The 20,868-nt window shown below is 44.0% G+C and overlaps 1 protein-coding gene across 1 annotated transcript in view; it reads right to left on the bottom strand.

Annotated features, from left to right (window-relative positions):
• Positions 1–536: 536 nt before the first annotated feature.
• The window catches only part of LOC135820148 (sushi, von Willebrand factor type A, EGF and pentraxin domain-containing protein 1-like), a 51,090-nt gene continuing 30,758 nt past the window's right edge, over positions 537–20,868 (bottom strand). Inside the window, exons 9-17 of the mRNA XM_065333460.1 lie at positions 15,509–15,697; positions 13,521–13,694; positions 12,532–12,705; positions 11,236–11,424; positions 9,506–9,679; positions 8,453–8,626; positions 2,255–2,428; positions 1,574–1,629; positions 537–545 (exon numbers count right to left, since the gene is read on the bottom strand). Coding sequence (XP_065189532.1) covers positions 537–545; positions 1,574–1,629; positions 2,255–2,428; positions 8,453–8,626; positions 9,506–9,679; positions 11,236–11,424; positions 12,532–12,705; positions 13,521–13,694; positions 15,509–15,697 — 1,313 coding nt within the window. The remainder of the gene's footprint in view (positions 546–1,573; positions 1,630–2,254; positions 2,429–8,452; positions 8,627–9,505; positions 9,680–11,235; positions 11,425–12,531; positions 12,706–13,520; positions 13,695–15,508; positions 15,698–20,868) is intronic.

Below are 20,868 nucleotides of genomic sequence, written 5' to 3'. Positions count from 1 at the left end.
ATGGACAAAGCCTAGAAGAAAGCTAGAGTCAAATCTCTGAAAACTCAATAAAGCAATCGACGGGTAATCAGGAGGGGAATTCAAGGAAATACTCCCCTATTAGCTTTGATTCTTTCCCCTCGTTATACTAAAATTTCAAAACATCTGTAAACATGTTGTGATCAGTGTACGCAAACCTTCTAACATTAGATTTTACACCTACCAGTACAATGTGGAGTGTCTGACCATTGTCCGTTCGAGAGACAGATAATGGAGCTACTACCGTTGATTTGGTATCCAATATCGCATTCAACTTTGACTGCATTACCAACTCTAGTGTTGGTTGCGGGAGTAATTCCGTTCTCAAACCGCAGGGCTGGGCATGTTTCTATAGCTAAACACAAAGAAGAACAGAATGACAGCAAAGGTGGAGTGTGTCCATGGATGTCACAGAGGAACAATAACACCTAGAAGATTGTAGTGTTCATATCAAGTTGAAATAATAATATTAAAATTAACAGCTCCCATGTACCCCATAGGTGAGGTCACCCCTGGGGCTAACGCATCTGTTGTTAAAAAATTAGAGAAATAGAAGAAGAAATACATTTATACACCCTCTCCATTCTGTTATTGCAGGGAAAACTACCTCGATTTCACCAAGAAACTAGGCATGAGGAAATGTTATTTAAAAGTACAAAAAATAATAATTATACCAAAAAGATGTTTAGTAAGCGAAGAGATTTTTAGCATGATAAGTTGATTAAAATGTACTTGGTCCGTCAAAAGTTAAAATTTGCGCTTATCTTCGCACTTGACTTTTTGGGGTTCTGCCTGTGTCATACGGCATGGAACCACCGATTCACCATCTGAACATAGCCATTGACCATTGCATCCGACAACATGGCAGCACATACCATCACAGAAGTTGCGATCGGTTCGTTTGAGTCTTTTTGACTGAGCTGCCACCGACAAACACTTCCGTCAGCGCAAGAAAAAGTTGCAAGGTCTGCTCGAGTCTGTAAAATAGGTCGGGATGTTCGCGTTTCAGAGCTATGGAGAATACAGTTTCTGTCTACTTCCAGCTGTCTGGTGGCAAGGATTGTGTACCGCGAGAGGTATAGAAACGCTGGAAAAGCGCTTCGCGAGCTTGAATTTCCCTGCTGGCACAGTACAGCGCCTAGTGAAGAGTTATCACCAGCAAATTGCTGACGAAGAAACTACAGCTCATGTCGACATCTCCAGAAAGTGAGACGAATCTGGCAGACACACTTTGAAGCTCACAGGGGACCGGGCAAAGGAGCTAATCAAATGTACCGTGACTAAGTCCTGAGTGAAACTCTCGTGCAAAGGACTTTCACTAAACTAGCCGAAAAGCCTGGCGCAGGGCGTTAGGATTTAGGTGCAGTACGCACAGGTGCTACATCAAGCAGAAGCTATCACTGCGCTGCATGTACAACCACCAGCGGCTCGCGTGGGTGCTGATCAGCAAGTACGACAAGCGCAAGAGGCGATTTTGAAAAAGGACACTGATGTGGTGTTGCCTTTTTGTTTCAAACAAAGTTGCATCATTGCGACGAACGGGGATAACACTTACAGCCAACATGCTGGCAGTCTCACTCAGCTTCTGATCGGCAAGGTGACAGGCACGCACTGCCTTTCAGCGTGATTGGAGACGAGGAGAAATGGAACAATCTATGAAACGTGCACCAGCTGTCCGGATCGAAAGGTTTGAGCTCTTCCTCCAGCGACGATAGTGGCGAGGAGGAAGTGTAACTTGCTTGAATTTTCGGATGAGTTGCTTACTGACATATTAATAATCACATACATAGTGCTTTCCTGAGACAAGTGTGAAGATAAGCGGCAGTTTTAACTGGGCGGACCAAGTACACAGTTGAACTCGGATGGTGAGCCAATTAAATTATTGTGAAAAAGGAGAAGGATAAAATGTCCCTCTTGTCCCTTTTCCCCTCTTGGACTTCCAAGTTGGAAGGTTGTTATTTTGAGCCTTGGAGAAGTGTTGGAGCAAGTTGTCAGGTCGCCCAATATCTCAGTACTCCTCGTCAGTTTTGTGCCATTTTGTCGAACTCACTGACTGTATAAGATCTGGTTACGTTGGAGGACAGTTTCAAAGTGAAACAGCACACACACACACACACACACACACACACACACACACACGCACACACACACACACACACACACACACACACACACACACACACACACACACACACACACACACACACACAGCTACTTTGCACTACATGACACTTACGTTGGCAAGTTGGCTGAGGTGCAGACCAAACACCTTGCAGAAGACATGTGATTGTGGCAAAACCAACCAATTTGAATCCTTCATTACAAGTGAAGTTTCTAGTTGCTTCGAAACTGTTTTCTCCGGGCGAGACTGAACCATTTTGTGGAGGTGCCAAAAATGAACAAGAGACTCCTGAGAGGTTGACAGATTTGAAAAAAAATAACAAGTTGTTAAGGGTCAAAGAATAGCAATCAAGAAAGTTTGTCTTGTAATTGCACAGTACAATAAAGTCCGCTGCAACCCCCCCCCCCCCCGCTTTTTTGCAAGATCTGCTGGCCTGTATGCACTTGACTCAAGGACTATTACAGAAACTGTTCGAAAGTGCATCTCACACCGCAGCGTAAAGAGAGCTTTGCTTCAGTAAACTATGAACCAGTAGAATCGGAGCCAGAGCGCGCTAAAACATGACCACAGCTTTTTTTGAAAAAGTCGTCGAGAAAAGTACGAAGTGGAGATTTTAATTTTTTTAATTTTTTAAAGAGAACACAAACCTACAAATCATATCAAGAGTACATAACCCCAACAGTGTGCAACTGCCTGCACAACCTCTATGCTGTGCTGCGACGGCAGAACTTCACATCACGTGACATGGTTCAACAGGTTATGCTGGCAAACAGTGCAAAGTGACCACAAGAGAGTTGTACCCAAAGCTGGGCTGCGTACAACCCAGTGTCTATCATGCACAGAGTGCACAGTTTAATACGTGATGTGAAGTTCTGCCGTCGCAGACCCCATAGCTGGAGTTGCACACTCTTGGGGTTATTTAGAAAAGCGATCCTGTCAGCTTTTCTATTATTGTGTTCACATGGCAAGAAAAACGACACCGCTATGCTACGTAACTTTCTACGTAAGGTGCTCGGTATTTCACTTAGGCTACGTAAGTCTCTACGTAAGGTGCTCGGTATTAGATCTACCAGCGGGTGGTAGCCGCGTGCTGTGCACGTGCACGGCAGACATTGTGTTGCAGTGCAGTCCGTGTTCGGCCGGATGTACATGCGCAAGGAACTAACTTCCTTCTTTGGAACTGCTTCTTGTATGAGCTGTTTCGGATATTTCGACTCCTGGCCTGGCTTATTTCGTTTCGGTGCTGCTGAGACCTCCTTTCGCGGAATATTACTGACAGGTGAGTTGACCAGTTCCCTTTGATTCATTTGCTTGTGTTCACTCTTTCATTTACGAAAAGTGTGCTGATTTTGGGCGGAATGCAATAAATAATGGAAAAGCTGACAGGATCTCTTTTCTAAATTATTTAGCTTTTCCGCTGCCGAGGCCTCCTTTTACGGAATACTCGATGACAGGTGAGCTTTTCTGCTGTCGAGGCCTCCTTTTATGGAATATTCAATGACAGGTGATCTCTGAGTTGACCGGTTTCCTTCGATTCATTTGCTTATGCTCACCCTTTCATTTACGGAAACGTGTGCTGATTTTATTCGGATTTAGATCCATTTTTATCTCTTTGCCCTTGTCTACAGTGTACGAAGAACGCGAGTTCACCTTCTTGACGGTAAGGCTTACCGGTATGTTAGATGTGTTGTCGAAATACTCGTATTCATTGTACATTGGTACGTTACAAGTAAGGCACTGGTCAGTGGCATACTATCGTTGGCAGTTCCCAATCTGGAGGGAAAGGTTCAAGGACCCATTGACCGAATTTGCAAAATAAATTCGCATATCAGGGAAAATCTCCATTCTGGATAGGTTCAGTAAACTTGTTTGCTTCATACGAAACAAGCCAATGGGTGCAGTCTCGTCTCGTGAAGATCTCGTACTTGTATGATTGGATTTGTTTACTCGAGTCTGGGCTGTTTGATTTGTGAGTACCGCCGAGATTGCACTGCCCCAAATAAAGTTTCGTGCCGCCAAAGCAAGAATTACGATCTGCAATCTGTTTGTAGTACATGTACCTGCAAGAATGTGCTGCACATGTATCGTACTTTCTCTGTTGCTGTTTCAGTTGCCGTCATGTTTCTGAAGAAAGGTTCAGTAGAGAGGTTCTGCAAAACGAAAATTCGAATGAAGTTTCGCGACAGTCCTTGCGAAAGTGTGTACGAATTTTGCGTTCTGCACATTTCGTAGTTTGCGCGGGCCAAGTGCACGTACGCCATGACCCGATCTCACGAATTTTCCTACGACAGTTAATTTCGCGTTCCCTGCAAGTTTCGTGTCCAAAGTTGCGAAAGTTCGTGCGAAGTTTCGCACTTCATGAAGTAGAACGAAAGTTTGTACGCATTTTCGTTTTGCAGAACCTCTCTACGACTCATTTGTCACAGGTTCATACGAGACGAGTCAATGAGTTGGTGTGGCTTAGAATCTTTCGCTGTAGAAGAAATCTATTCGTATGTCTATTGGAGAAATAATTGTATTCACTGGTTATAAATAGGTTAAGACAAACTCACAGAGTTAATACCATCGGTCCCTTGGTGTTCGTCCTAAAGAGGTTCGACTGGATATCATTCATACTCACCAAAAGATGTGTAAGATTTTATTATTATGGAGTGCCTTGTTTATCTCTCAGTACCTCCAACCATAGCCTTGCCCCTTTTATCCTCAGGATCAGTGTAGTTGTTGGAACGAGGTGTCGGACTCAGCAATGTACAGTGTATTTTGTTTACATTTTAATACATGTTTATTGTCCCTCCTTTGCTGTGTTGTTTTAAAATATCGTGGACTAACAGTTTGAAGTCATTGAACTACTTCCAAAAGTTCTATCGACATCAACAGGATTACGATTTCAGTGCAATATGATGCAGGATGACCTTATCACGAAAACCCATGATTACAAACCATTTTAAACACAGAATCAACAAAAAACATCTGCGACACGCACCTGGTTACATTTCTCAAATAAATCTGATCGAGGGTGGGGAAATCTGAAATATCTGAAAGGCAAGACGATTAAGGGGCCGTCCGTAAATATCGAACATTTTTCACAAAACGAAATAATTTCGTTATGGGGTGGGAGGGGGTTGACCAATTTCGTTTCAGAAAACATTGATTCATGTACATGGCTGTTGTATATGCATGTATGTCAACATTTTTTACGTTCTGAGGGGGAGGGAGGGAGGGGTTGAGTCTAAACTAAAATAATTCGTTTGGTGAAAAAAGTTCGATATTTACGGACGGCCCCTAAGACAGTCATGAAATTCTGCTACAGCAACATGCACAGAATGACCTCCGTATAAAAAAAGTATCACGGCGGTCCACCACTACGTACTCACATGTTTCCCGTAGAAGAACATGCTATGCCATTTTCTGCAAGAAAAGGCTTGCACATCAAGGCGTATAATACGGTATTGATATGATCAAGAGTACATAAACCGTTTATGTACTCTATTATTATTATTATTATTATTTTATTTATTTTACTAGGGTGTTTCCCACAGACCTATGGTCTTCTTACGGGAGCCCCTAGAAAGGTTAAGCATGAACGAACAAATGGGCGATAATCTGTACAAGAGTCTTGATATGATGTGAAGGCCATCATTTAGTTTAAATTTACATATTGATATAGTATAGGGCATTCCATTGATTGGTGACAGAAAAAACAAAAGAAATTATAGCAATAAAAACTGCTTCATGGCAGTTTTCTAAAAAAAGTTATTGTGTTCTAGTCCATGGACCACGTCTAAAAAGTAAGAAATTAACGAAATGTGATAGCCGAAAATTAAAATTTCACACAAAACCTCACAATAATCACACACAGAATGAAAAGCTACATGTAGAAGACCTTTTCCCCTCGTGATCCTCTTTCCTATGCATGCATGACATGCATGTTGCCAATTGTTGGTGCAGTACAAGTTTAGTGTTGAAAGCAGCATTTCAAGTGTTGTGATTATTGTGAGGTTTTGTGTGAAATTTTAATTTTCGGCTATCACATTTCGTTAATTTCTTACTTTTTAGACGTGGTCCATGGACTAGAACACAATAACTTTTTTTAGAAAACTGCCATGAAGCAGTTTTTATTGCTATAATGTACTCTTGATCATATCGAAAGACAAAAAGTACTAGTACATTGGCCTGGGTAGGCGCTATCCACAATGCCAGCTGTGCTGACGAAATACATGGACTCTACCGACCATGAGTCTCGGGGTCACAGTGCCATGTATGCATCAAAATTAATCCTACTTCCTCCGTATACAAAACTTCGTGACTTTTTTTTAAGGCTGCGCACAGCTCTGGAATTGTTTCGTTTAACTTGGAATAACACTCGTGGCATTGTCTAACCTGTTTACAAGCTATATAATAATAATAATAAGGCCACACCAAGTTATTTCATTGTTTCTCGTCACCTGAAAATCTCAAAAGGAACGCGGGCGGGCGGAAAAAAAACAAAATAGGGTTTGAAAAACAAAAACTGCTATTTACACTACAAAGGCCCAATTTATGACCTAAAATCAGACTATACACCACGCGTGACAGTTTACAAGTTTACCGATGCCCGGAACACTGTCAGTCCAAAACGGTGCACTGTCATGCACTGTCTTGACTTGTACCGGAACTGTGTGTAGCAAAGAAGACGACCAGGTCGTGTGGTGGTGTGGTACTTGAACTACCGGTATGCGTACATACACGGTGCAAAAGTCGTCCTTCGGTTCGTGCACTAGCACTGCACTCTAGATTTGACGCCGCGCGTACTTTTACAACGCCTTTTTATGCGTGTTTACCGGGACGCGAGATTTTTTTTTGGTCCAATCCTCAAGAAAGGTACGCGCGCGGTGACGAGAAACAATGAAAAAACTTGGTGTGGCCTAATAATAATAATAATAAAACAGGTCGCGTAATGAAGCAGCATAACGATAGATGTGCAAAGTCATGATGCCTGGTCCGCTTCGGTCCTGGGTTCACCACCCCGTGCGTTGCAGCCGCGAGCAAAACCAGCTCAGGCTGAGAGTTCCCTCCATGATTGCTTGTCCAAAGCGCGCATTCTGAGCCCACTCAGCTATATACAAAGAAAAAAGCAACTCAGACGAATGAGATTGAGTTCATTCAGAGTCTTCGTCGCTCCTGTCATTGTCACCTGACGACGCTGATGCCGCATCGCCAACAGTCGCTGCTTCCGCTCCCACTCGTTCAGATTCTTTTCAGCTGCAGTGATGATCTGACGCGGGACTTTGGCTACGTCATCTTCACCTCCAAAGCTGTGTACGAATCGGTGTCGACTATATTCAGTCGGTCCAACCCGCGACCTCCATTATGTCGTGAAACGAGTCGCTCAAGCACACCCACACGCTTCGCATTTTCTCGGCAGGATAATCCTCCCAGCATTCTACAACGGCTTCGAGGAGGTCCCTGCGATTCCCCTAGACGACGACGGAGACGTCTGACTGGAGAGAGGCAAAGAAAGCCAGGTCGTCGGCACTCCAATCCGGAGTCAGCGCTGGTTGCACGACGACTGAAATGTTTCATCTTGCCGTGGGAGCGGAACCGATTTATGTTCTCACGTTCCATATGGGGGCCGCGCACCACAAGTACGAGCCTGGCCAGTTTCAGGGCAGCGAATGCTGCGTGACTCCGTGTTCCAGCCGCGAGCTCCCCTTCGTCACCATGTCAGTTTCGAGCAAGTAAGTGTTAGTTTTTCTTCATTTGACTCGTGAGTTCCTGTCGGCAACGTCCTCACACGCATGGCTTCGGTGGAGAATCTGTTCCGGATCAACCAAACCTACCTCAACATGAATGTGGGTGGTCGATGACAGCCTTTGCCGTGGTTCGTTGAGCAGGTTCTTGCTCAAAAACACCGTTGAAGAAAAGTCACTAAGTTTTTGTATACGGAGGAAGTAAGTTTATAATGAGTCAACATAAGAAAGTGACTAAAGACAAAACAAAGAAGGAGTGAGACGCGAGTTGCTGTTCTTGTTCTCCTCGGGGACTGGACTGTTCTGGTTGCATTTCCTTATTGCAAGTATGTTTATTTGTTTGAATTTGTATTCCACGTGGCGATTTATTGAAGTCTTCACAAGTCAAGGGTTGAATGGACTTCTCTTGTGCGCTAGAATGCAGTCATGAGTCGGTCAAGTGGTTAGTCAAGCTGACGGGAAAAGAATAAAATCGACTGTTGCAAGAAACAGTCTTCTTGTTACTATTGCCAAAGTGCCTACCATTACTTCGTAACATGATTTAATTATTTGAGTATTATTTATCACTCTACAGAAGCCTTACTTGCACATGTTGGCGCAGAGTTTGATAAATTTCCATTCGTCAAACATACAGTGACACTGTTGCCCGTCAGTTTATAACCTTTATTGCAGGCAAAGACGGTCACACCATTAGGAGAAGTAGAACTGCTAACAATTGAACCATTGGAAGGTGGGCTGGGTAAAGGGCAGGATATCACTGAATGAAACATAAAAAAAACAAGACAAATTTCCTGAGCTGGGTGACCGGCAATTAACTGAGAGTATGCAGCTCTAAAACATCTTTAAAATGCATATTCCTACAGGTAGGGATCTCACATTGAAAGTAAGATTTTCCCTCACTATGCCACTGTGTGTGAGAATATGGTAGATTACTGTTTATAGCTAGGCAGTACACCAGGGTTCTAGTCAAAATATTAGAAGAAAGGGGACTCCGTGTTCCAGCCGCAAGCTCCACTTCGTCACCGTGTCAGTTTCGAGCAAGTAAGTGTTAGTTTGTCTTCATTTGACTTGTGAGTTCCTGTCGGCAACGTCCTCACACGCATGGCTTCGGTGGAGAATCTGTTCCGGATCAACCAAACCTACCTCAACATGAATGTGGGTGGTCGATGACAGCCTTTGGCGAGGTTCGTTGAGCAGGTTCTTGCTCAAAAACACCGTTGAAGAAAAGTCACGAAGTTTTTGTATACGGAGGAAGTAAGTTTATAATGAGTCAACATAAGAAAGTGACTAAAGACAAAAAAAAGAAGGAGCGAGACGCGATTTGTTGTTCTTGTTCTCCTCGGGGACTGGACTGTTCCGGTTGCATTTCTTTATTGCAAGTATGTTTATTTGTTTGAATTTGTATTCCATGTGGCGATCTATTGAAGTCTTCACAAGTCGAGGGTTGAATGGACTTCTCTTGTGCGCTAGAATGCAGTCATGAGTCGGTCAAGTGGCTAGTCAAGCTGACGGGAAAAGAATAAAATCGACTGTTGCAAGAAACAGTCTTCTTGTTACTCTTGCCAAAGTGCCTACCACTACTTTGTAACATGATTTAATTATTTGAGTATTATTTATCACTCTACAGAAGCCTTACTTGCACATGTTGGCGCAGAGTTTGATAAATTTCCATTCGTCAAACATACAGTGACACTGTTGCCCGTCAGTTTATAACCTTTGTTGCATGCAAAGTAGGTCACACCATTAGGAGAAGCAGAACTGCTAACAATTGAACCATTGGAAGGTGGGCTGGGTAAGGGGCAGGATATCACTGAATGAAACATAAAACAAACAAGACAAATGTCATGAGCTGGGTGACCAGCAATTAACTGAGAGTATGCAGATCTAAAACATCTTTAAAATGCATATTCCTACAGGTAGGGATCTCACATTGAAAGTAAGATTTTCCCTCACCATGCCACTGTGTGTGAGAATATGGTAGATTACTGTTTATAGCTAGACAGTACACCAGGGTTCTAGTCAAAATATTAGGGGAAAGGGGGGGGGGGGCATGGAAAAAAGTTACCCGATACCCATATGTCCAATTCCATAAATTGTCCTGCCAGGCAAAATGCAGCGGACGTGGGGATTCCTCGACTTAACCCCAAACAAATGAACCTATATGAATCATCTAGTATTGACTTCTGACTATTGAATGACGTGAAAAACCACAAAATGGACAATAGAGTAGGGAGGGGGAGGGGGCGCTCAGTGAGAGTGGGAGAGTGCTACTCTCCCTACCCTTCTTTGGTTAGAGCTGCCCAGGTTACTGGGGTTGATGGTGGCAGCCGTAAGACATGACCAAATAGACGCCACCTGGCACGGGTTGCGAGGATGTTGATCTCCTCCATTTTGCACATCCGGATAATAGTACATGTACATGATATGAGATGCACTGTGGCCAGAGAGAGACCACAACTGACTTTGTTGCCAGGCGTTCGACTGCTGGTTCCCTGGAGTATGGCCGCAGTTGTGTTGTGAAACTTGGGTCGACCAAACATCGTTCTTCATCATCTTGAGAAACGCTTCAACTTCAAAACCTATGTATTTGTTTACCGCTGCCTGAATGGACTTGCTAGTCCTCTTCTGCGAGATCGCTTAACCTTGCGCGCTCATGGTGCTCGCACTGCAGCCACCACCCGTGGCCAAGTCTCTGCTGCTCTTGTTCTGCCCCCCGCTAACACCCGATATGGCTTTAGTGCAATTTCTTATTTGGGCGCTGCCAGGTGGAATACACTTCCACCGGCTTGCCGCATGTCTAGTTCACCAGCTGAATTTCGCTCATCCATCAAATTATACCTAGGGTTCCCTGTAAAAAGGCGCTGACGCCTGTTGGGAATTCCCTAGTAAAAGAAGAATAAATAATAATAATAATAATATTAATAATCATCATCAACACAACTAACACCTTCAAATGCAGGGAATTTGAATACTAATTAGTAATCACACGTGGCGTCATTAAATCCATCAGCTGAGAGGACAAACTTGGCCCTCACTGGCTTCACATGTAGACTTTTTGGGTCTAGTTTTTGCGATTCCCCATTCCGTGGAGGACATATAAGGCCCCCATGAAGAGAACACACTACCGAAAAATTCCAGGAGTGCTCCTTTAATCGGTTTGGAGAATGTTACATGATCCAAGAAGAGTAGATAGACAACAGCATTCAGCTTTGAGCCAAATATTTTATTATTAATCACCACACCACAACTTCACTCTCTTGTCACCTTGCCGACGGTGTGCTATGGCAATGTGTGGAGGTCAGCTGGAGGTGGGATTGTTCAGAAAAGTAAAATGTAACTTTTCCGATCAAATTTTTTTAATCTTACATTTGCATGAAGGAAGAGAATCACTGGTAGGCCATTGTCCACTACTGTTGCAGGTAAATGCTGGTGCTCCGGTTCGCTGATATCCTGGAAGACATGATATGTTCGCTGTACCTCCAATCGTAAAACTAGAAGGTACCGTGCTTATGTAACCATTAGCAATCGACGGCAGAACAGCTGGACATGTGATGCCTGTAAGAAATTATGCAGAAACCAACAACACACAAACAAATCAGATGGAAACTGTACACACACAGTGAAGTTCGCGTATAACGACACTCGGCGGGGCACCAGAAAAGTGTCTTTATTCGCGAAGTGTCGTTATACCCCAAGTCTCATTATATGTATTACAGTTGGATGTGACTTTGCTCTGGACATGAATTCTGTCGTTATTCACGAATTGTCGTTATATACGCAGTTGTTATTAGCGAAGTTGACTGTACATGCATTTCATAAAGTCAATTGACTTCAAGTAGGTTGGTCTGTTCATAAGCAAGGTTAGACTTCATGTTGGCAAGCTACTGAAGTTGCTGAACTCTGAAATCTGCCGAGAATGTATGTTCATTACAGAATAGACCAAGAATGGGTTTGGGGGATGTTGTTGTTGTTGTTGACTTTCATTTTACTTCACCTATTTCACAAGCATGATTGCCTTCTCACCATCCCATAGGTCCGGTTCTCACAGAAGGATGTGACTTACCATTATTGGGAAATCAACGTTACTCCACACAAAAGGAATCATGGCTCTCCCAAAGTGCATTCATCAAACTTAGTTTGGGAAAGGTTGCGTTGAATAAACATGAAAATGATTTATGAGTGAAAACATTTGCAAACCCTAGCATTTGCTTCAAGCAGGAATTACTGAAATGTCCAACTATAACACACTTGACAGCTTCAATGTGAACTAACGTCAGATGTCAGACCTGCCCATTGCGGAAGCGATGAGAGCGAACAGTTACTGTATGTTAGACATGGCAACTTGTGCTGGGATTGCACCATTCAACAGCTTGCAAGGCTGATGAATTTACCGCCACTAATGTTAGCCTTGTATCCACCACACAGCTGATTGAACTGGCTATTTCTGGCCAGTGAATCCCTATTTTTTCAATTTTCATTTCCCCTTTTCTCATTCTTTTTAGACACACACACGCCACACCAAATACTCCGGCATACACTGCCTATTGGTAACCACCCAGCAGAATGCAAGAAAAGCCCGGAGAATGAGAAGGAGAAGAAAGACGCTCGTAATCATTATCATCGGGAATTGTACCCGCGACCTCTGCATAACAAGACACTTACTTTGGCAAGTTGGCTGAGGTGCAGACCAAACACCATTAAAGCGACATGTAGTTGCAGCAAAACCAATCAACTTGAACCCGTCATTACAAGTATAGTTTCGAATTGTTTCAAAGTTGTTATCTCCGGGCGAGACTGAACCATTCCTTGGATGTGTCAAAAGTGAACAAGAGACTCCTGAATGGGGATGGAAGATAAAATAAATTAATTGAGGGTTAAAGTACAGCAATAAAGAGAGGTTTTTTGATGATTGCACATTGGATTAAACTATTTCCTCCGACATCAATGCTTGTGATGCATATCCACAAACGATATACACACACGCAACTATCTAGTGTTAATAAGGGGTATGTGTGTCACAGTTGAAACACAGCGTCGGTGTAGATTATTTGGTCTCGAGACCACTATACTAGTGGTACTCTTCAGACATCTTCCGCAATCTAATCAAGCTCAGCTGATAAGGATGAATATCACGAATGATGAATATAGATTAGACTTTAATGCTTTATTGAAGTCTGCACAAGTCAAATGTTCGATGGATTTCTTGTGTGCACTAGCTTACAGTCTTGGTCAAATGGAAAGTCAAGTCAATGGGAAAAGCAAAGGATCGGCTGTTGGGAGGGTCCAGTCTTCATGCTATTACTGCCAAAGTAGACACAAAACGACTACTTCGTGCACCGACATATTCTTCACATGCCAGGAGTATATTTCTGGTTCTCTCTTCACACACACACACACACACACACACACTCTCTCTCTCTGTATCTTTATCTCTCTCTCTCTCTCTCTCTCTCTCTTTCTCTCTCTCTCTCTCTCTCTCTCTCTCTCTCTCTCTCTCTCTCTCTCTCTCTCTCTCTCTCTCTCTCTCTCTCTCTCTCTCTCTCTCTCTCTCTCTCTCTCTCTCTCTCTCTCTCTCTCTCTCTCTCTCTCTCTCTCTCTCTCTCTCTCTCTCTCTCTCTCTCTCTCTCTCTCTACAAGCTATGAAGTCTTACTTGAACACGTCGGTGTTGAGTTTGATAAATTTCCATTCGGCAAACATACAGTGACACTGCTGCCCGCCAGTTTATAGCCTTTATTGCAGGCAAAGATGGTCACACCATTAGGAGAAGTAGAGCTGCTGACAATTGAACCATTGGAAGGTGGGCTAGGTGAAGCGCAGGATATCACTAAACAAAACACAAAGCAAGAGAGGACAAGACAAATGTCATGAGCTGGGCGACCGGCATTTAACTGAGAGTATGTAGATCTAAAACATCTTCGAAATGCAGCTAGGCATGTCACAGGAATTGGAATTTTCACATTTCCTCACTGTGCTACTGTGCAAAAGAAAGATGGTAGGTGATATTTGACTGTCAGACCCTACACTTCCACTTCCACACATAAACAAACACACACACATTCACACACACACACACACACACACACACACACACACACACACACACACACACACACACGCACGCACGCACACACACACACACACACACACACTCATAGACGCACATGCATGCACGCACAGACACACACAGGCACGCACGGAGACAGACACATACGCGCACATACACACACGCACACGGAAAACACGCATGTACACACAAGTGCTCACACACGTACTTGCATTGTGTTCATTCTGCCTACTGGGGTGCACACGGCAAACACATACTCCTAGCATGTTCAATCACATACACTGGTGTAGCACTGGTATGCCATTATTCTACAAAAAGATGTATTTAACACAAATGTATACATGCTTGTGGAGTAGGTGTTTCCAAATGTTCTTTTGGAAAAATTTAAAAGACAAGGAAGGGTTGACAACTGGATTCGGCCTTGAACAGATCACTTTCCCCATCAACCAGCATGCCACAACTCCACTGTCCTGCCTGTGTTCCTGACTGTGCTGTGACAATATGGGCCTCGACCAGCGAAAACAGCCCTTAGGGTCAAAATTTTCAAAATTCCTTTTGGTTAGAAATTTGTTGAAACACATCTACTGAAGGACCTCAGCCAAGAAAAAGTTCAATATTCCGATTCAAAACGGGTGTATACACCAATATACAATATGTACTCCAAATTGGTGCAATGTATGTATACGATGTATGTGTACAATGAATATTCAGCATTCTAAAGTGGGTAGGCAGCTTGAATACCTTGAAATAGTGCAGTAAGCAGCTAGAATGACAAAGAATAGCGGAAGAGTGCGGAGATATGATCGACTTATTTGCAGCTGCCTCCTGCGTGGAGTCGTTCCGCAATGTCTTCCATTTCTTCCTGCGCAGCTGACGACACGACGTCGCTGCCGTCACTAGCCCCAGACTCAGAATTTATCTCAGGTAATGACTCCTCATCTTCCGACTCTGACGAGTCATCGACCACCTTGAGCCGCAATGCAGCACGAGATGACGGCTGCGATTCCGCCTCGCTGTCGACATCGATGTCGGAACCAAAGAACGTCTCATCCTCACTCTGAACTTCAGATGCTACTTCAGCATCCACTCCCCACCAGGCTCGAGCTAGCTGTACACAATAACTGCCGCGTGTGCTCTGCGAACAGCTCTGGCGTCCGCAGCCATCGCAACAAGATCAAGGAACACTCGAGTCGCCACTCGACACCACTTCAACTAACTTCAAGTTCAAATAAATTCAAGCAAGGAGATCAAGAAGAACTCGTCGCGCTGTTTGCAGCGCGATCCAAAAAATCGTTGAACGTCACAAATCGACCTTTTTCTTGAAAAAATTACGAAACCTCTAAGGGTCGTTTTCGCTGATTGCGGCTCATATTTGGAGTTCGGCAGAAGCTGTGAAAAAAAGAAATTATCGTGTCCGTTCCAGGAGGGAACTCACGACGGCCTATAAAACCCGGTAAACCCTAGCGGCAGATGAAGCGCGTGACAGTGGGCGTGAGTGGATACGTCTCACAACCACTGGTACAATGGCTGAGAAAAGTGGAATGTCACATGATCGATTCAAGTTTGATTCTTACATTTGCATGAGGGAAGAGAATCACTGGCAGGCCATTGTCCACTACTGTCACAGGTGATTACTGCTGCTCCTGTTCGCTGATACCCTGGAAGGCACAATATGTTTGCTGTACCTCCAATCGTAAAGCTAGACGACACCGTACTGAAGTAACCATTAGCAATCGACGGCAGAACAGCTGGACATGTGATTACTGTAAAGGGTTGTGCAAAAACCAACAACACACACAATTCACATTGAACATATACACGTGTATCATTTTTGTAATTATAATATCAATTGACTTCAAGTAAGTTGCTCTGCTCATAAATGCGTCTTAGCTGTACCTAGGGTTCCTAGCAAAAGGCATCACAAAAATAAAAGCAAGAAAAAACTACCACCAACTACTAAGCAAGGAACTACAAGTTACACTATACTGTCCACTAACACCACCAGTTACAAAACAATCAGCTCATGCGATAACATTGCACGACACTGACCGATGGTACTGACGTTCTACAACTAACTGGCTAACAGTTGTGGTCAGCGGTCAAGCTTCATCTGCTCAGCCTATCACCGCGGGAGTACCTCAGGGAAGTATCCTCGGGCCGACTCTATTTCTTATCTACGTCAGCGACATCGACCAATGTCTTACCCCCGGAACTCGCCTTAGCTCCTTTGCTGATGACACCACGCTATACAGCCTGTTGCAACCGAACTGCTGCTCCCCACAATGCCTCCTAACAAGATGCCTTACATGGCCTTCAAGAGTGGGGTGAGCGTCGGTGGGTGACATTTGAGCCATCCAAGTCACAGCAGCTACTGTGCACACGATCCTTGGACCCAGCCACTCCAGGCATCTCATTTGGTGGTGTCGACATAGCTCAGGCATCAACACTGAAGCTGTTGGGTATATTGTTCGACTCAAAGCTCTCGTTTCGCCAGCACATCAGCAGCATGGCGGTGAGAGCAAGTCAACGTCTTGGGCTTTTGCGCCGAGCCGCGAGGATACTTGACACCAATGGCCGTCTGAGTGTCTACCGAGGATTCATTCGCCCTATGCTGGAGTATGCTTCAATGGCCTGGATGTCTGCTGCCCCGACCCATCTGGCCAGGCTCGACCGTATTCAGCGGAAGGCAATGGCCATCATAGGACCAGATGTGCTCCTCCAGAGTCTGGCTGCACGACACACTCTCGCTCTCTGGGCTGTGCTACATGTACAAGCTTCAGTGCATCAAAAGCCCACAGCAGCTGACCAACATTGTCCCACCAGCTGCACCCACTGTGGTTCGTCCACGAACCGGGACACACGCATGTGGTGACTCATCCTCACCAGTAGTAGGTAACGAGCGGGTTCTGTGCCAGGGGGCGCCCTGCCCCAAAAAAGGGTATTATTGAAAATATGTATTATATACATGTGGGTTCGAATCTCACTTTGGGGGGGGGGGGGCAGGGGTGTTATACCCTACCCTAAACAATAAGGTATATATGACGTCATGGTTTGGATTTCCACGTTTTTTTGATTACCGTATTTTTCCGGTTGTAAGTCGACCTTTTACGACTAAAAATAGAAGGAGAAAGGGTTGGGGTCGACTTACAACCAGGATTCGACTTATAATTGGGAACTATCAGAATCTTACACAAAATGACCTGCCCTGCATGCATGAGTGCACCATGTGTACTCATGTTTGCCAGTTTATTGGCCGTTTTCAAGGATTGGGACGTTATACCCTCCAATAAGGAATTTTTACATTATTTGTTGAGGTGTTAGTAGCAGGGAGTGGTTGGTAGTGCTTCGTTGGGTGAAAACTTTAAAACGCGGAAATGAGACCTGCGGATACGGGGGTCGACCTATAACCGGGGTCGACTTACAACCGGTAAAATACGGTATGCAAGTATAAAAGGTGTGCCTCAGTCAGTTTCAAGTGTGTTGCAGTGAAAATGGATTCTGAATTTGAGATCCTGTATGCTTATGTACGTTCAAAGAAGCAATGTGCGCTGGAGGAAAAGAAGAAGAAGAAGAAGAAGAAGAAGAAGAAGAAGAAGAAGAAGAAGAAGAAGAAGAAGAAGAAGAAGAAGAAGAAGAAGAAGAAGAAGAAGAAGAAGAAGAAGAAGGAAAGTAATTCTCACCAATAAAAACTGGTGGGTAAAAAACCGTCTCGACTGTTTTTTAGGCAGTGACGGAGAAAGTAAAAGGAGAAAAGAAAAAGAAAAAAGGAAGCGGATGCCACTGTGGGCCAATGCAAAGAAGAAGAAGAAGAAGAAGAAGAAGAAGAAGACAGAGGAAAGTGAAGGTGAAGAAGTGTGCTATCATCGTGAAGAACAAGTTGAGCATGCTGGTCATAGAGTTTGTTCTCAGTGTGGATTGGTAATGGCGGACATTTTACATGCCCGAGGTAAAGTGGAGAGAGCGTTGTACTAGCATAAAGACCTACACGGATTCCGATCGCATTCAAGGTGTGAATCGTCATCTTGTACATTTTCTCAACAAGATCGACTTCACTTTACCGCATGCACAGGTTCACCCTGTTCAAGAGACACTGCAAGCAATGAAGAAGGCCAGTAGCTATAAAAGCATGAACTATGCAATAGCATTATCGTGTATACTTCATGAGGATCATGATGCAGTGCGCACACTGCGTTCTTCTTTACCCCGCAGTAATGTATCATGGTTGAGAAGCAGCCGCATTAGACAACCTCTTCCATCATGCTTTCCACTGATGTTTCTTCTACATCTCATGGAACACATCAAGGGTCCTCTGTCCGCTAGACAGCTGAACACTCTGAAAGTTAATTTGTCCTTTATGTCACCTGCAGACCTGTCCATGATGCATCTTCTTTTTATGTGTATGTGCTGTGTCAGGTGGTAAAGTCCAGTGGTAGTTCGAAGAGATGGGTGTTGATTCCAGTGACGATTCGGTGACATCCAATCGGTCAATTAGGCGCCAGCCGTCATCGCAATTGACTGCTGGTTTGCGCTTCCTTATCTCGATAGCTTCAAGCAGTTTCCTTGATGGTAGTGAAGCCTCCCTGCCGAGAATCTTTGCCTGGTGGAAGGGCAGAAAGTTGGAAGACTTTAAAGATTCTCGATGCTGGGTACGATAGTGAAAGCCCCAGGGAGCCTTCGCCACCATCGCCCTTGCCTCTCGGTAGTGCTCAGCTCAGCTTTACCACCTGACACAGCACATACACATACTTTGCACATGCACCGCTGTCATATACATAGATCGCCTTTAGCACCCCCACACTTGAAAGTGTTCTTGTACGTGCTGTGATAGTCTTACTAGTCTTCTTTCTTCTGTTTAGGTCACCTTACAGGTGATGATTGTAAACTGTAGTGTTAGTGTTAGTGTTAGGTTTCTTGCCAAATTGTGTCTGTGTGTGTATGTGTGAGTTTTCTCATCTTTCGTTTTGTTTAGGTCACCTTACAAGTGATGATTGTTTAGTTTGCTGGCCTTGCCAATTGTGTCACCGCGATGTGTTAGTTCTAGAACATTCACCTGCCTGCATTATTCGTCTTTATATTTCGTAATTTGGCCTCCCCTTCCTCAATGCCCTGATGATGCACAATGGGCGAAATATTGGCAAAGTTATTTATTTGGTGAAGCTGAGAGCCTGTTGCCGGAATGGCGGTGTTTTCAAGTGCAAGGAATACGCTGCAATGGAGTTTGGGAATTCTGAAGAAACATTATTATTCTTATTTTTTATTTCATTTTTTTGTCTTTAGTCACTTTCTTATGTTGGCTCATTTTAAACTTAGGATTAATTTTGATGCATACATGGTTCTGTGATGCCGAGACCCATGGTCGGCAGAGTCCATGTATTTAATCAGCACAGCTATTAACTGGAATTGTGGATAGCGCCTACCCAGTCCAATGTACTTTTTGTCTTTCAACATGATTTGTAGGTTTGTGTTCTCTTAAAAAAAAGCATATCTTGGATGCGCACTCCAACAGCCTTCGAACTTGGAAGGCTCTAAGTTGTATAAATTAAACCTTGGCTCTCCATCTGAATTCATAACTACTAAGCACTTTGAAGTAAAAAGGGAGAAGGACAACATGTTACGAGTTATGACTAACTGCCCACTATATTAGCTCACCATCCGAGTTCAACTTAGTTTGAATTACTTCCTCCGCGTCATCGAAATTGTCGCAGTTTGACTTTTGATATAAAACGGGGTATTTACTCACCAGCACTCGTACCAGAGGCAGGGAATGGGATATAGGCGATAGTCGTCAGTATAGGGTGACGGTAAAGTTCTATTTTCTGTTATTGGAAGCTGGAATTTTTGAACTAGACGCAATTTCTTCGCTGATGTCGCTGCGATGGTAATTTCGACTCGCGGAGATCAGTCAGGCGTTGCAGCCTGCACATTTCTCGTGCTTATGGCCATTCACTCAAGCCTCATCACTGTTTTACCTTAGCTGGGGTGAGAATGACTTCGTGGAACAAGTGGCAGCGCTTGGAGAAACATCGAGGGGTCAGCAAACTAAATGCCTGCAACAGCAATACAATTTGTTGCTCTGGCTGAGACACTCAGAACATGATTGTACCTGCAAGAGCCGTGTAGACTCTACACGTAGTGCTAGCTAGTGATGCACGCGCATGTGCGGTACCATGGTATACCAGTGATGCTGAAAAACCGGGCGCGCTGGACGCGATAGTACTAATAAATGGGCATGCCACAGCTAAAAAAAGTTCATTTCAAGATCGAGGTGATTCCGCCGACGGTAATCAACCGACCTCGCAACGATCGTGTATTCTTACTAGGCTTCGTTGGTGGTGAAGTAGAAATCATCCAGAGCTAGCAGACAACAAGCATAGCAGCTCTTGTCCTGTGGAAAAAGTCAAAGCGTTTGAGATGAGGCGCGACCAACTTTCAACCTTCCTTGAAATATTTCGGAACGATATTTTGCGTTCATTTACATCAGCGACGATGAGGACTTCATCTCTGCATGAAAACTCTCAGTCCAACTGTCCTGGAACGTTACTCTAGTCTTCAGACTATCATACTGTGTAATAAGTTTTGAATGGCTTAGCTTATGGAGTTGTCAGTAACAAGTGACAAGTCACTAGTCAAACTGCGACAATTTCGATGACGCGGAGGAAGTAGTTATGGACTTTTTAATCCTTACTGCTGTGTTGTTACATTGAATGTGTCCCGTTTGGCAATATATGCTTCTTCTTTGCTCTTTTTGAAAATCAGTGGGTTGATCATTTACTTTCATGAAGTGTCTGCGAATGACATGCAGATTTCTCGTTGGCTGGGCGAAGAGAAAAAACGAGAAATTGTGTTATCATCAAAAGTTATTTGCACGCGCTGACTGTGTATGAGGGCTTTGGTTGCTGCGAAGAAGTGTGTCTGTATAGATTTGTAGTTGATT

This window comes from Sycon ciliatum, chromosome 6 (genome assembly GCF_964019385.1).
Source record: "Sycon ciliatum chromosome 6, ocSycCili1.1, whole genome shotgun sequence".
NCBI lineage: Eukaryota > Metazoa > Porifera > Calcarea > Leucosolenida > Sycettidae > Sycon > Sycon ciliatum.
Note: the sequence above shows the minus strand (reverse complement) of the source record. Positions and strands in the feature narration are given on the sequence as shown.